Source organism: Pan troglodytes, chromosome 6 (assembly GCF_028858775.2).
Source record: "Pan troglodytes isolate AG18354 chromosome 6, NHGRI_mPanTro3-v2.0_pri, whole genome shotgun sequence".
NCBI lineage: Eukaryota > Metazoa > Chordata > Mammalia > Primates > Hominidae > Pan > Pan troglodytes.
The window spans coordinates 17,624,240-17,642,141 of record NC_072404.2 but is presented as its reverse complement, the minus strand read 5'-3'; the positions used below and the strand labels follow the sequence as shown (position 1 = coordinate 17,642,141).

The following is a 17,902-nucleotide window of genomic DNA, read 5'->3' as shown; positions in this document are numbered from 1 at the left end:
CTCTCGTGTTTTCACACCTGATCTCAAATACTGCTCCCCACACAAAGTAATTCAGAAGCCATGGCTTAAAAATAGATAATAAACACTGATGCTTTGTGTAAATACGTACTAAGAATAGCATGCCACTAGATCTAGCATTTGACTCCTTGGATGACAGTGAATATCAATGCCTGCTGTTTGTCATTCTGAAATCTGCCGGGTGATGATTCTTTTTATTGGTGCATCCTTCCAAACATATTTCATCGCACCATGTGCACAGGAGTTCTTTAGGCGGGTATGTCGGAGCTGGGTGTCGCCTGGCTGGCCCCTCTCCCCTTTGCTCGCCCCCTTTCTCGCCCTCGCGCTCTCGCCTCCCTCTGCCTCCAGCCCCCTCTGCTCCTTTGGGCTCACGCCCCCCTCCTCCCCCTCCAGCTGGCGGGGGTTGCGCTGCCTCCCAGACCTAGCAGACCTGCTCAGTCAGCTGGGGCCCCCTGAGGACAGTTGCCTCCGGAGCCGCCGGGACCTGCCATTCTGCGAGGAATGGCAGCGGCAGCAGCATCCCCGCCAGAGGCGGCGGCGGCGGCGGCAGCGGCCACGGCCACCACCGCGGACGCTATTGTTCCCTGGTGTTAGACGCGCTCTCCCTCCTTCTCATCTGAAGCGAACAATAGCAGGAAAGAGCTTTGCTTTCTGTACTCTTCGAAAAGACGTTCCAAGAGCGGAGAAAAATTCCCTGCCGAGCGTGCTACGGCTCTGGACCCTGGAGTGGCTGCAGGCGGCATGGGGCTGCAAGCCAGGCGCTGGGCGTCCGGGAGCCGGGGCGCTGCGGGGCCGCGCCGGGGCGTCCTGCAGCTGCTGCCGCTGCCGCTGCTCCTGCTGCTGCTGCTACGCCCGGGCGCCGGCAGGGCTGCGGCGCAGGGCGAGGCGGAGGCGCCCACCCTCTATCTGTGGAAGACTGGTAAGTGGGACGGAGTTACCCTTTCCCCATCTTCACATCTGGGGCCACATTAAGGAGCTGGTGGGCTTCTGTAGGGACCCCGGTGCTTTTGGATGGCTTGGTTATGCTGGTATCCTAAGGTAAAAAGTATGATTTCTTAGGAAGCAAATAGGTCATGTCCGATGCAATTCGGAAAGAAAAGCATAACAACTAAGAGGCAACAGTGAGTAGCTGGAATATTTCTCTCGCAGCTCTGTAATGAGGGCAACGCGCACTTCCATAATGAAGTGCATTATTTTTAACCCCTGGATTTTCATTCTACTAGGAGTTTCTCAAACAGATTTCTAGCAAAGAACAAGCAAAGAGTTTAGTCTCAGTCTTTATTCTTCAGGCAAAGCAATATGCTCACTGTCATGACATTTGTGGATATAGAGTTGAATTTGTTAACTTTAGCTTTGTGATATGTGGGACACCTCAGAAACAAGCCAAGTGAGGGCGGTTCCGACAATTAAAGGCAAATGGGGCTCCAGTGAGCCTTCAGGAAAGACTGAAAACTCAATTATTAACTAGCGAGTCGGAGGATTTTTAAAGTGTACAACTTTTAGGATGTCTGGGTTCAAACTTTCTCTTCCTTCCTTGAGAATTGTTTTGCTTTGTTTTTCAACCACCCAACAAAAGCAGCTACTAACTGCCCATCATTACCCACTGGCAAAATGCTTGGAGTTTCTGGCGGGGGCTGTGACAGGCAGGAAAACAATACGGAGTGAGGAATTACCAGCCCCTTTTCTGCGGGCTCGCTTTCTCTCTGCATTAGAAAAACATTGAGAATTCCTTAGCGGACCTGAAACTTCACATGTTCATAGGAATAAAATGGGAAAAGATTATTCCTGTTGCTTAGAGCTAGGGGGTAATTTAAGAATAACTTGGTCATGCCAAACATTAAGAGAATGTTGTAGTTGAAAGGGAAAGTATGTATTCGTCATGGGGTTGCAAACAAGTTTCAGGGAGTGGGTGTCTTTTCCTGCTTCAGCCCATCTCTGCACCACTACTGAAGAGACAGCTCAATCTACTCTACAATTGCATCACTATCGATATCTGGAATTTTTAAAGAAGTTGCAGCTATCCAGAAATTTAGTGAGGAGATTAAACAGAAATTTATTTAAGGTCAAAGTACACAATTTGTCTTAGAAGATTACATGAAACATATACACATTTTAAAAAGCAAGATTATTCTTGCTAACACCTTAAGTTTGAAGATCAGTTGAGTAATGAATTCAAATGAAATAAAATTAATTTATTTCAATTTGAAACAAAGATTTGAAGATCTCTAATTTAGCGTAAGCTAGGGTTTTACTTGTTAAAGGCACATTCATAATGACAAACATTAATCAAATTATAATTTACCATTAAATGGTATCATATGGATGCTTGGGGAGAGCTTCTTAGGTAAGTCAGTGTAGGATGAAATAGTAATTGCCTAGTTGAAATTTATACTAGCAAAGTAACAAGAGCCAAGCAATAATTCAGATGGAAAAGAGCCCAGCCAACATTCACTGTACAGCATCTGAGGTGTCAATATATGTCATCATAAATGTCATGGTAGGAACACAAGCCAATAAACAGTTTAAAATAGTGGGAAGCTCTCAGAAACAATGATATGGAGACCTTGATTCCAGTGCCAGTCCTAGCTCTTGCTAGCTATAGGAATTTTGGCAGTTCACTTAACTTTTGACCCTTAGTTTTCTCAACTGCATGTAAATGTGATGACACCTTCTTCTGCCTATCTGCAGTGTGTGAAAATCACATGAGTTATGAGAAAGTGATTGGTAAACTTCAAAGCTGTATGCAAATGTAAGCTAGTATGATGAGGATGTTAAAGATATTTCTTGAATGGTGATCCTTGGTTTGGTAAAAAAAAAAAATAGTTCATTCAATTGGAAAGCAAAATAATGACTTCTTTATTATTTTTTTTACCAAAGGGAAAGGAGACTTTAATATATCTGTAAAGGAGTTCAACGTAGTTCTCAAAAGAAGTAGAGAATATTTAAAGAAAAAAGATACACCATAAATGAAAATTTAGAAGTTACAGAATCACTATGTGTGTATCACTTGATGAAAATAAAGAGTCAAGAAGGGAATTGGAAGAGAAAAGAGGTGAGATACTCCAGAATATCTATTCCAATAGGGTAAGCTTGGTCTTGGTACAGAGGATTATAGAGAATCATATTAATGGTGAGATTATTATTGAATTAAAATGATGTAGTGAAAGTTGTTACACTGGATGAAGATCTGGGACAGGAGCTCAAACTGTGTATGTTACTAACATGCTGTAGAACTTTGGTAAAGACATTAATGACTTTGGTTCTTGGCTTCCTATTTTGTAATACTCATTAAATAGATAAAATGATATCTAAGGGCCTTTTTAACCCCTAAAGTGCTTTATATATATGAATGCATATGTCAGATACATATATTATAAATACACACATAAATACATATATACAAGAAATAAGGGTATATAAAGTTGACCCTTGAACAATGCACAGATTAGGGGTCCTGACCTACATGCACAGTGGAAAATTTATGTATAACTTTTGACTTCTCCAAAACTTAACTACTAATAGCCAACTATTGATCAGAAGCCTTACAGATAACATGAAGTCAATTAATACATATTTTATATATGTATTATATACTATATTCTTACAATAAAGTAAGCTAGAGACAAGGAAATGACATTTGGAAAATCATGAGGAAGAGACAATATATTTACTATTCATTAAATGGAACTGGATCATCATAAAGGTCTTTATCTTCATCGTCTTCACATTGAATAGGCTGAGGAGGAAGAGGAAGATATATAAGGGGTTGGTTTTGTTGTTTGAGGAGTGGCAGAGGTGGAAGAAAATGCATGTAAGTTGAACTGCCCAAATCAAATCATGTTGTTCAAGAGCCAACTGTACACATGTGTGTATACATATAATATATACATGTATAATACTTATTACTTATACATTATATGTAATGTTAAATATCTATCTATCTATATATGTGCTTTATTAAGTCAACTCACAACAAAGAGTTTTTGAGGAGCTAAAATATGTAACCACTGTGGTAAAAGCTGAATGGGATACTGCCATCCCTGCCATTGAGAAACTCACAATCAACTTTTAAAAAAAAATTCTTATTCAACTGATTACGGGCTTTAGGAGAAACTCACAATTAAACAACACTATAAGTACACAATTACAACATGGCATACCATACACATGAACAGAACATTATAAGAACAAAGAAGTTATTTGGCTGATAAAGGAAGGGTGAAGGGTCGCAAAGATAATTTAATATATGATCTGGGTCTTGAAGGATGAGGTGGATTTTGACTGAGGAAGGAGTAGAAGGCCATTCTAAGCAGAGAGAAGAAAAAAATAAAAATGAAAAGGCACAGCAGCTTTCCTAGATCTTGAAAGTCCCGGTAGTACACAGCACCTCAAGCACAGGATGTTGGATAGCAATGAAAAGATTTCATGCCAATCCAGTGAGTTAGGACCAGATTATCAATAAACTTTCAAACAATGGTAAGATATTGGACTTTAACTTATAAGTAGGTGGTAGCCACTGTAAACTTTGAGCAGAAGAGTGATATTTTGTTTGTCTAGAATGAAGAGAGATGAGTTTAGAAGCTGGAAGGCCAGTGACGTGAGTCGTTGACCGAGAGGCAAAGGGAAACAGAACTCCGACAATAGAAGTTATAGTGAAGAGTGAGTAGAAGAGGGCTTGAAGTCACACTGAAGCAATGTTAGCTTAGATTTAGGGTGCAGAAGACACAGTGCCTTCCAGGGAAAGTAGGAAAATGCCATCAAGGTTTTCATCATGCCCGTAGTCAGTAAAGGAGGTACAGGGTATGAAAAAAGGAAGAACAGATTTCTTAGTGTTGTGAAGAAGAATATCAATTTAATTCAGATATACTGAGCTTGAGGTAGCAATGACATATTTAGACTAATATATCTCACGGGAAAATTAGTGAATGGGTGACTCAGTTTAGGAGAAGGAGTTAGGCTGAAGGTGTAAGCATGGAACTCAATAAATGTATATTTCAAGCCATGGGAGTGGGAGGGATCATTAAAGCAAAGAAAATATTGAAAAGAAGAGCCAGGATATTTCACAGAGAATATTGGGATATAAAGGGCCACAGTGGGAGAAGATCTAGAGAAACAGTCTAAGAAAGTATGGCCAGAAAAGGTACAAGGCAAATGACAAGATACACTAGATGAAGACAGTATTTTATAAAGGAGATTGTGGCAAAAAGTATTTAAAAAGTTTAGAAAGGCTAGGAAAGGAATTATAAAATATTTTAGAAAATATCAAGTATGAGGACTTGGTAAGATAATTCACAGTGTTTTGGGAAACGACATTTTAGGTATAGAGGTAGAGATATAAACTTGACTGAATAAAGAACAAGATGGTAGAAAAGATACAGTATCAATAAAGTTGAATAACTAAGTGGTATGTAAGTCTCTCTACTACAATGTTGTTGTTTTATGAGGAGGAAAAGCCCAGAATTTCAGATATTAAAAATTATTTATTAAAATATAAAAGTCTGTTGGGCATGGTGGCTCATACCTGTAATCCCACAGCTTTTTAGAGGCCAAGGTGGAAGGATAGCTTGAACATAGGAGTTCAAGTTTACAGTCAACCATGATTACACCATTGTACTCCAGCCTGGGCTACAGAGCAAGATCCTGTCTCTAAAAATTAATTAAATAAATAAAATATAAAAGTTAAAATTTTCAGCACTTTTGTATCACAGTCATTTCAAAGCTAACTTATCTTTGTGTGAATAATTGGGAAACATTTCATACACACAAGAGGCATAACATTTATATTACTGAAAGATGAGTAACTACTGTTACTAATAAGTGTTAATGGCATTTGCATTTTTTTTTTTTTTTTTTTGAGACAGAGGCTCACTCTTTTTGCCCAGGCTGCAGTACAGTGGCATGATCTTGGCTCACTGCAATCATTGCCTCCTGGATTCAAGCGATTCTCCTGCATCAGCCTCCCGAGTAGCTGGGGTTACAGGTGCCCGCCACCATACCCGGCTAATTTTTGTATTTTAAGTACAGACTGGGTTTCACCATGTTGGGCAGGCTGGTCTCGAACTCCTGACCTCAGGTGATCCACCCACCTTGGCCTCCCAAAGTTCTGGGATTACAGGGACATTTGCACTTTTTATTATTCTAGCATATGAGATTGTTTCTATAATAATTATTGTTAGTTATATTCACTTGGCAATTCCAAATTAAGAGTGTCAATGAATTGAGCAAAACGCGACTGACTTAGCATTAATCAGACAAAAAATGTTGACTACATAAACTTTTATCAACTTCTGTCATAGATATATTTTCAAAAATATCTTAATGAAGTAATTGAATTTATTTTTATAATGATGAAATTACACTGAATCCAAGAAACATGTACATAATAGCCATTATTTAGAATTGAGGTGATAGAGTATTTACAGGTATGCATTTTCTCTCAAGGAGAATACTCACATTAAACACTTTTGAACTGGATTCATCTAATGCAGGACATTACTATTACTGACAGTCAGTGTGTCCTTTACATAGTAATTGCATTAAAATTATGCCTTTGTTCTTCAACTTTAATAAAAACAATGTTATCTTTTTTTACTTTTGTGTACTTATGCTAATAGTACTTATTACTCTGCATATAAAATATTCTCCAATGTATATGCAAATATATCTATTTTAATTCTACCAATCTTTAAGTAACAAAGGAGAAAGGGATATCATTCCAGGTAGTCATAAAATGAGGTGGCATTATCCCAATACAAGTGTTTTAAACTTCAATTGTTCTTACAATTTACTTTTATTCAGAATGTCACATTGTTTTCTCATTTCAAGAATGAGAAGGATGGAATAGGGTAGACAGAGCATGAGCGTCAGCGTTAATCAATCTGGGGCAACATGGATGGAAAATACTCTATTCATGTTGCCTAAAAAGTTATTTTATCTCTCTGAATCTTTTTCTTTCATCTCCAATATGGATTAATGGGATGCATTCTATAGGGGTTTTCTGAGGTTTAAATGTGGTAATGCATGTAACGTACTAGGAGAGTGCCTGACACATATTAAAAGTTCAGTAAATGATAGTTTTTATTATTGCTATTGTTCTGTCAGATGGTACAAAAACTATTTAAGTTTATGACCTGGAGCAAGCCCAATAATGTGCATTAGCCTTCTCTTAAGCATCTTTTCTTTTCCAGTAAATGCACTAGAAAATACAAATTGATACAGTTAACCAGACTAGTAGATACTCCAAGTTATAAGGGAGACACCATTATAGAATGGAAAGAACACGGACTTTGAGATCAGACAAACCACTGTTTACATCTTACCTCTACCTGACTGGCTAAGTTAGATCAATTCTCTGGCTCTGTTTTTCACCTTAGAACAATTACAGAAGTTCTGATGTAAGAAGGCATTTATGAAGTTTTTCAACAGGTAATAAATAGAAAGTATGTACTACCGTGACCTAAATGCTGCAGACATTCAAAAACTGTTAGTTCTCTTACCATTCTTTACCAGTTATTCCCCTAAAAATGACATAAGTTGCAGAAATTTTACTGGTCTAACATACTTATTTATTTTCTTCAACTAAAGGACAGCATGAAAGACAAATAAAAACAAATATAGAAAGAAATTATTTTATTATAGACATATTTTTTATTAGTTTGGCACTTATTTGTAGACAGCACTTACCAAAGACTATAAAAATGTTTTGAGCACCAAATTTAGGGTTAATTATGTAAATAGAACTTTTTATACTTCATTTTATTATTGTATCTCAGGAGATTTCTCAAAAATTTGATATTTTACATTCTTGAAATTAACATTGTCACCTATCAATTCTCAATTAAATGTTGTCACAGGATGGTTGCTTGTATTTTATACATTGCTTTGTTTTTACTTGGTAAGTGATCATTTAAATACATTTTAAAAACCACTGCAGTTTGTGTCTTGTCTTTTTTTCTTTTGTAATTTATATAGCACCATCAGTGCTCAGAATTCATTAAAACTATATCGGTTGGTTGGATCAAAAAGTCAAATTCTCAGGGAATTGTATGAGGCTTTAACTGTTTCAGTGAAACTGGAGTAACTTAGGTCACTCTTTCTGAAAATTATACACAACTATCTGGTTTGTAAAATGATGGCAGCCCTCAATCGTAGCTGAGATGAAGAGTACAATAGGATGGCACGTAATCTAGATTTTCTTCTGCCCATTATTACTGTATAGAGGACAGGCCTGATGGTGGGAGGAAGAGATTCTGAGCAGGTTATTGGTGAAGTGTGATTGTAGTTTGGGTCCTTTTAGGAGGAGTACAAGTTTCTTGACCTCTGATATGAGTTAGAATGAGAATACTGGATAGTGGAGTTTCTTTGTGAAGAGAGTATTGGAAGTCCCTCAGTGTAGTGAATATATAGGACAGGATCCCTTAGAATTAATATAAAGGCACATTAGACTGGCCCTTAATGAAGGAGGCACTGAGCATGTGGCACTTGAGAAAATATATCTTTCCTAATACAAGAGACAGTGCAGACTGTGAAGTAGAGGTGCCAGTGAGTCATAAGGTAGATATCTTTTCTAATTTTTTTCATCAGAACTTTACACTGATAGTTTAAAATGCATTCAAGTGATGACAGCATTAAATGTTGTCACAGTAGAATTGTTTCTATTTTGTGCATTGTTTCAGTTTTACTTCATAGGTGATCATTTGAATTATTTTTAAAAAACACTACTGTTTATATCTTGACTGTCTTTCTTGGTGTACGTCGCACAGTTAGTTCTCAGAATTCATTGGTTACTTAGATCAAAAAATGAAATACCCACGTGGTTTCCATGCATGTAGTTCCTATGTACCCAAACAGTAAAGAAGTTTATATTAATGGGAAGTGATAAAACAATTAAAAGCATTCATATATACCAATAATGATCTAGTTGAGAAAGAAATCAAGAAAATAATCCAATTTACAATAGCTGCAAAAATAAAATACTTATAAATGAATTTAACTAAAGACATGTATAATCTCTTCAAGGAAAACTACAAAACACTGATGAAAGAAATTGTCAATGACACAAACAAATGGAAAAACATCCCATGCTCATGAATGAGAAGAATTAATATTGTTGCAATGACCGTTCTGCCCAAAGAAATCTACAGATTCAATGCAATCTCTATCAAAATACCAATGCCATGTTTCACAGAATTAGAAAAAAGAATCCTAAAATTCATATGGAGCCATAAAAAAGAACCCAAATAGCCAGAGCAATCCTAAGCAGAAAGAACAAACCTGGAGAGATCACATTACCCAATTTCAAATTATATTATGAGGCTATAGTAACCCAAACAGCATAGTACTAGTATAAAAATAGATGCATAGATCAATGGAATAGAATGGATTACCCAGAAATAAGGTCACATATTTTAAACCAACTGATCTTTGACAAAGCCAACAAGAACATACATACGTTGGAGAAAGAGCTCTCCTTTCAATAAATGGTGCTGGGAAAATTGAATTTCCATATGCAGAAGAATGAAACTAGACCAGTATCTCTCATTACATACAAAAATCTGCCCAAGAGGGATTAACATCTTAAGCATAAGACCCCTAACTATAAGAATACTAGAAGAAAACCTATGGAAAACTCTTCTGGACATTGGTCTAGGCACTCAGTTTATGACTGAGACCTCAAAGTCACAGGTAACAAAAACTAAAGTAGACAAATGAAACTTGATTAAACTGAAAACCTTCTGCACACCAAAAGAAATAATCAACAGAGTGACAGACAACCTGCAGAATGGGAGAAAATATTTGCTAACTATTCATCCATCAGGAGACTAATATCTAGAGTATACTAGATATTATAATATACTGTTTATGAGAATATACTGGAAGAACTTGAATAACTCAGTTTTTAAAAATCCCACTAAAAAGTGGGCAATGGACATGAATAGGCATTTTTAAAAGAAGACATACAAATGATTAACAGGTATATGGAAAAGTGCTCAATATCCACTACATGATGGGTGGGAATGTAAATTATTACAACCTCTATGGAAAACACTATGGAAATTTCTCAAAGAGCTAAAAATAGAACTGCCATTCAATCCATCAATCCAACTGCTGGCTATCTACCCAAAGGAAAAAAAAATCAATATATCAAAAGACACCTATACTCATCTTAATCATAGTACTATTCACAATAGCAAAGATGTGGAATCAACCTAAGTGTCCATCAACAGAAGAATGGACAATGAAAATGTGTGGTGTATATGTATACAATATAATACTATTCAGCCATAAAAAGAATAAAATTATATGTTTGGCAGCAATGTGGATAGAACTAGAGGTCTTTAAGTGAAACCAGCTAGGCACAGAAAGTCAAATATCACATATTCTGATTCATACGTGGTGGTAAAAAATTTGTACACATAGATGTAGAGAATGGAATGATAGACAAAGGAGATTTGGGAAGGTTAGGAGAGGAGAGGAGGATGGATGAGAAATTACCTAATGGGTGCAATGCGCGTTATTTGGATGTTGGATATCCTAGAAGTCCTAACTTGATCACTATGCAACCTATGCATGTAACAAAATTGCGTGTGTACCCTATAAATTTGTACAAATAATAGCAAATTGGGAAAGGGTGAGGGAAACTAGGTAATACTTGGAGCAATGATACCAAAAAGTAACCTATCTATTGTTTCTGATGCATAATTGGACCTAGCCAAAAAGATGCCATTGCATCCTCCAGAAAAGCTGTTGAGCTAGTTGTTATTTTACAGTTTAGTATGTGAAATCATAACCTTTGGGGTATTGTTTCTATTATGCCCATATTATTATATCAAAGTTATGCTATGGGAAAAGAAATGAAATAAGGGCAGATGGAGAAAAAGCACAAATGTGTTCCCTTATATGAACAATAATTTTCAAATGTCACATGCAGTAGGGTAATTTTGTAGGAGGTTCCAAGTCACAGGGGACGTCAGAGAGAGATGGTCCACATAGGAGGAGTCACATTAGTAAATTCAGGAAAAGCTATGCAAGACTGATAAAACTTGGGGAAAAAGTGAGATATTTTAAGAGAGGAAAACAGCACAGAGAAAAGAGAAATCAAGCAAATTATCTGCATTCTTTTAAAATTATTATTTTTTTTCTTTTGAGGTGAACACTTCAAAGTTTATTTACGTGTTCTGTTTTCTCTTTTAAGAATCCAAGTTTCCCAAATTAAATGTTTCTAATGTTACTATATATGCCTAAAAAAATAAAAGAAAAAAAAATGGGCTTTTAAAATCAGGGCAAGGGAGAAGAGATAAAAAGTCATCGAATTAGTCCTCTTAGCTCCAAATGAAATGAAATTAAGAACAAAACTGTTGGTTTCCAATAGGAGTTTCGTTCCATTTTCCAGCACATACAGTCAGCTCAGTCTCAGCGTAGACCCTCAGAACTGTTAGTCCAACGTATAGTGACCATTGTTCACCATGTTAAAGAGCATCACTTTGGGTCCTCAGGAATGACATTACATAAACACTTTACTAAATACCTAAAGAGAGGAACTGAGCAAGAGGCAGCCAAAAACAAGATACAGGAGAATAGACATTTCCCGCAGTACTTTCATAAACCATGGTTTGGTTCGTGATGAAATGAAAAGTCCCAGAAAACCTGGCTACAAGGCTGAGGGAAAATACAAAGATGATCCTGTTGATCTCCGCCTTGATATTGAACGTCATAAAAAACATAAGGAGAGAGATCTTCAACGAGGTAAATGTAGAGAATCAGTGAATTCCCGAGACTCCAGCCACTGGAGGGAAAGGTCAGCTGAGAAAACAGAAAACTTATAAAGGATCAAAGAAGCAGAAGAAGCACCGGAGAGCGAGAGGCACGTCCAGATCCTCCTCCTCTTCCTCCCGGTCATCTCACTCCTACAAAGCAGAAGAGTACACTGAAGAGACAGAGAAAAGAGAGGCGAGCACCACGGGCTTTGAGACATCGAGACTGGGGACCAAAGTCTTTGTGGGTCCAAGTGAAAGAGGAGGTGGCAGAGCTCGAGGAAACTTTCCATTTCAAGCCAGAGGAAGAGGCCAGGACAGAGGCAACTACTCTGGGAACAATAACAACAGAAACACTGATTTTCAAAAAAGGAACCGGTAAGAGGAGTGGGACCTAGATTACACACCCAAAAGCAAGAAGTATTACTTGCATGATGACCTCCGGGTCAGGGCCGGTTCATGTTCTGGAAATCAAGCACCAGCCCCAAGTGGGCCCATGACAAGTTCAGTGGGGAGGAAGGGGGGATTGAAGACGACAAGAGTGGGACAGAGAACAGAGAAGAGAAGGACAATTTACAGCCCACAACCGAGTAGGGTCCACTCTTTACGGAATTCCTTGCCCAGGGGAGAGAGGTGCTGGGAAGATGGCTGGCGAGGAGCTAAACAGAGGAACCTCAAGAAGATTCTGAAAAATCCTACCCCCACCCCTCACCAGCCATGCAGATTGTACTACCGCGGGAGGCATCCCTGGCGCTGCCTTCCACTGGACAGAGGAGGCTGGCGGTGGAGCCCGGGGGTCAGGCCCAGCTCTTGAGCGGAACACAACGCATTGGGCTTTAGCTGTTTTTCTCATCTGTTACTGGTGTGTGGGGTGGGGGCAGGGGTAGGGTGGGAGAGCGATGCTTGGATTAAAATGATCTTATTTTTAATAGACTTTTTGGTGCAGTGTTAGACTTACAGAAAGTTAAGCAGAAAGTACAGAGTTGCCTTATGTTCCCATTCTCCCACTATTTTCTTCTACTATCAGAATCTTGCGCTAGTGTGGTACATTTGTTACGATTGAGGAACCAATATTACTACATTATTATTAACCAGCGTCCATGGTTTACATTAGGATTCACTCTTTGGATTGCACATTCTAAGGATTTTTAACAGATATGTAGAGATATTTATCCTCCATTACCATATTATATAGTATAGGTTTACTACCCTGAAAATTCCCTGTGCTCCTTCTATTTCTCCCTTCCTCCTCCCAAATCCCTAGCAAAGACATATCTTTTTACTGTCTCCACATTTGTGCTTTTTGGAGAATGTTATATAGTTGGAATCATACCGTATGTAGCCTTTTCAGTTGGGCATCTTTCACTAGCAGTAAGTGTTTAAGTTTTCTACATGCCTTTTCGTGGCTTGACAGCTCATTTCTTTTGAGCGCTGAACAATATTCCATCCTTTGGCTATACTACAGTTTGTTTATTCACTTACCTATTTAAAGGCATCTTGGTTGCTTCCAAGTTTGGGCAGTTATGAATATTCATGTGCATATTTTTGTGTGGATGTAAGTTTTTAGTTCATTTGCGTAAATACCAAGGAGCATGCTGCTGGATCATATGGCAAGAATATATTTAGCTTTATAAGAAACTGCCAAACTGCCTTCCAAAGTGGCTGTACCATTTTGCATTTCCACCAGCAGTGAATGAGAGTTCCTATTTCTCCACTCCTCACCAACTTTTGGTGCTTTTAGTATTTTTTATTTTAGCCATTGTAATGGATGCATATCTTGTTTCAATTTGCAGTTCCCTACTAACATGATGTTTCATCTGCTTGTCATCTTTTCGTCTGCTTGTCATCTGCAGATATTCTTTGGTGATAGATCTGCATTCTTTTCATTGTAGGAGTAACAGTAGCAAGAGTAGGTAGCTAACTCTTAGCTGGCGGAGTTCAAAGTCTCAGTCCAGAGTGTGCTGCACATATTCCACTTTTTATTGTTCTGATAGAATGACACATACTGAAGATGATTGTTCAATAATGAAAAAAAAAACCACATGGGAATTAAGTAAGGAATAAATGTAGGTGGTCCTACACTTTGTTCCCCCTTGAGAGGAATATCTTGGGCGTGATGAATGATATCCCGAAGTAGAAGGAAATAGGCAAATATAATAAAGATTAAGTTAAGTCTGCAAGCTGGTGAGATTTTCAAGTGTAATACATACCTCCTGTATCCCTAGCGGACTCTGGTATGGTTAATAAATCATGTAGCTGCATATCTACGTTTCCTTGCTTTGCACTGAGGAAGCCATTGTCTGGGAAAAAGTGGGAGGAGATGCAACATTTTTCTGAACTTCTGGAGAAACAGTGAGGGTCCACTGTGCTGAAGCCCTAGTAAGTTGACCTGGAAACCAAGTTGTTAAATCAGCCTGCTACTTAGGTTGCTCCCATGACCTTCCCGTTGACACATATTGTTGAGCGCCCTCAGAAAGGAGATAGGTAAACATTGACCCAGAAGTGGATAGTTGGTGTGCGTAAGAATAGAAATATAGTACACTATTAACAGCCTAACGTAGAACAATACTGCTTGATGGAAAATTAAATTTCCCAAGCAAATGTATTGGACACAGACATTGATTATGTAGCTAAAATAGTTTAACTTATGGTATGTGGCCAATACAGGGCTTTCTAATTGTTCTGTGTAGTCTGTATAAAATGTTTTCCCTTGGCCTATTATAGCGCTAGCAAATAACAGGACTTTCTGAGTATTATAGATGGATGTGTTTGTAGGTATGTTCTCTATTGTACCAGAGAAGAAGTGGTATCAGAACACAAATAGTGACTATTTGATTTGCACTGTTTAAAAGTTATTTTTATTTTCTCTACAAAAATCAGAGTGTGACTATAAATGTTACAGAGGTCCACTGTATTCAGGGATTTCCAGATTAGTTGCAAAGAATTGAATGCATAGCTTGGAATGAAAGAAGCACCTAATCAATAACTAGTTAAATAAATATATGTTTGTGTGCATTTGCCTGTGTGTGTGTGTAGTCAGTAAAAAGATGTTTAAGAACAGACTTCTGAGCCAGAAGTACATGAATTTTGACCTAATTTTGTTATTTATTAGGAATATGATTTCTAATCTCTGTCTTTTATTTTGTAGCTATACCATGTGATATGATATTAGTAACTACCTCTACAGATTATTTAAAGATAACTTGAGATAAACCTACAGTGTACTTAGATGGTGCCTGGCACAAGTAACTGCTCAGTAAATGTTATCCCTTACTTGGCTATAATCCTAGTGTGAACTGCTCACTGGTACAGAATTTGTCTCCTGAATCTATCTGTGTCCTTTCTTTTTTTACTTTGATTCCTCTTCCTCCTTGGATAGGCATATGAATGTCAAGCTTCTCTGCATCTGACATTGCTCTGTTCTCTACCTCTGGTCAGAGTCAACAGTGTAATTACAAAGCTCAGCCTTACTGTAAGGTTGTTCAAAGTATGGTTTTTAAATGCAGAGACATTCTGCCCCAGTGTTTTGTTTTTACTTGTGATTGTGCATATCTTAGCCATGTAGGCAATGCTGGAGGTTGGAGTCTCTAAGTGGGACTGTGGGTTCCAAAGTTCCTTTGCTTGTAAAACCCGAGATTATTCTTGGCAAGACTTTCCTGCTCGGTGATGCTGTGAATGAAAGGATGTTGGAAGTGTACGATGAATGATGAGACTTCCTTTCTTAAACTCCTCTCCTAAAATGCATTGTGTGTGTGTGTGTGTGTGTGTGTGTGTGTGTGTGTGTGTGTGTGTGTGTGATATATGAATATCCTACTTTCACATGTCAATATACGTGGTTCAAAATCTTCTGAAGGAAATGAAAATGTTGTCTCCCAGCTTGAAAGAGAGACAGCTATTCAACTATTTCATGTCCATTACAACCCATTTATTTGTACATTCTTTAAAATTTGTGTAGCACTTGTAAACTTCTGACAGAATCACAATAATAATTTGATGCACCATTATAAGCATAATCACACATGTATACATGTCTGCATATCTAGATGCATGAATATATATACAGGCACATGCAAATAATGCAATCATATATGGCTTAATTATCACACAGGACTTCATAATTTTACCTGATATTAAGAAAATTATACCTCCTAAAATATGTTATGTGGTATTTATAGTAGTGACTTTTAAAAATGTGTGCAATTATACACTTTTTTTTACTAAAATATTATACAAAATTTATATTAAGATTTTATTTTACAAAGTTTTGTGCCAAGCTTATGTTCCTCAATAACCCACTCATAAAAGCTATTATAAAAGTCCTTGCATTACTTTCCACTAAGTTATCGCTTTTATTTTAAGACCCTTTTTATGTCTAACCATCTTCCTGTGTTTGCCACTCTGGTGCCTGTACAATGTTTTCAAACTGCAATGCTTGCACAAATTTCCAAGAAGTACTTTTCTAGTAGCATCTACCTGCCAGCATATCCATGAACACTATTTCTCTAAAACATTACTTGTAAATAGTTTCCATTGATTATGACATCATTGAGGCAGGAATGGTAACAGACCCAGATGGAATAATGTGGATTACATGTATCTGTATAAAAACATATATTGCATTGCGTAACTATTTTAGGGGACTCCATTCACTGTCTGAATTAAGTGACCTTTTATTCCCCAGTTTGTGTTAATCAAATTCAACTGAGGAAAATTGGCAGGCACTTAGTACCTATTTTATGGCAAGGTCTGTGTGTCAGGTGCAGGGGAACAAACATGAATAGCATGGAGTTCTCTATCCTGTGTAAATAAACTATTTGAGGCTAGTGAACTTATTACAAAAATAGAAACATATATGGATGTAAAATGGAGGAGGGAGTAATTCTCTTGCAAAATGAGACAGGGAAGGAAAACTTTCATAAGACACAAGTTTGAAAGATAAACAGTTTACAAAATGGAGAAAGGCTATAGAGAGACAGAATTCCAGGCAGAGAAGGAACAGTTGTGAAGAAATTAAATGGCATGTTTCCAGGGATAGAAAGAAATTTGGAGTAACAAAAAGTAGGGAATAATTTGGGGTGGGAAGAAGGGTGGGTATGAGTTTGGAGAAGAAGGGAATGGATGGATGACACAGTCTTTTCATAATAATAAGTTTATTTGCTGTTTTGTGATTCATAGAATCTAGGAGATCAAGTCATTTGGGTTTATAAAATATTGCCAGGAATGAAAGAATATATTTGTAAATGTTAAGCCAGATGTGAATATATGAGTTTTATATGATTGTTCATCTAAATGAACTATTATAATTCTCCTTGCAAACTTTCCAAGAGAAATGCTATCTTAGGTAGTGCTAATTAAATGCAGTAACTTCAATAGTGTAGCATCCTTTCAGGTTTATTAATAAGAATGATGTAATATTTTATTTTTTCCTCTGCAGTTTTGACTAAAGTAATATTAAAATAAGTAAAGATTAAATATATGTACATATATTTATAAGTACAGGTATAGAACTCATCCCTGATGAGTTCCGTGAAAGGGAATACAAATGAGGGGAGTAGATGAGGCATGATATAAAGGCTGGCTATACCGAACTCTTCTCTGCTGTGGACTACCTGGTTAAGACAAGTAATACCACTCCCTTACCCTGCTGCAGGTCCATCACTTGCAATCAGAGACAAGATTCAACTAAAAACAAAAAAATCTCATAAAGGACAATACCGTTGGCTGAATGCAACATCTAGTGGGCCAAAATTGGACTATGGGGCATTGATTGACAACCTTTGCCTTTGACAATCATATCAGGTCTTCAAAAACATGAAGCTTAAAAATGGAGGGTAGAAAAGATTTTTAAAAGATTCTTTTTTTTTTTTTGAGTTTTAGAGAATGGCTACATGAAAGTATATGTAACAACAAATTCAAATTAAAGTGTCTGAGCAACCATGTTTCCAGCCAACATCAACATTTCTCTATGCACTGTGCTTCATTTGTTCCCATTAGTTCATGGGCCCTGTGGAGAGAGGAGTAATCAGGATTAAGGCATCTGCCGCTCATGAGCTGGCACAGATAATCACAGAAATGCAGCAAAGATCAGAAGATCCAATCACTCTTATCAAACAGCTTCTTTTGAGAGTTTG

General features: G+C 37.4%; 1 protein-coding gene across 1 annotated transcript in view; it reads left to right on the top strand.

Annotated features, from left to right (window-relative positions):
* The first annotated feature begins 444 nt into the window (after positions 1–444).
* The window catches only part of THSD7A (thrombospondin type 1 domain containing 7A), a 475,175-nt gene continuing 457,717 nt past the window's right edge, over positions 445–17,902 (top strand). Inside the window, exon 1 of the mRNA XM_527669.7 lies at positions 445–937. Coding sequence (XP_527669.5) covers positions 760–937 — 178 coding nt within the window. The 5' untranslated portion in view covers positions 445–759. The remainder of the gene's footprint in view (positions 938–17,902) is intronic.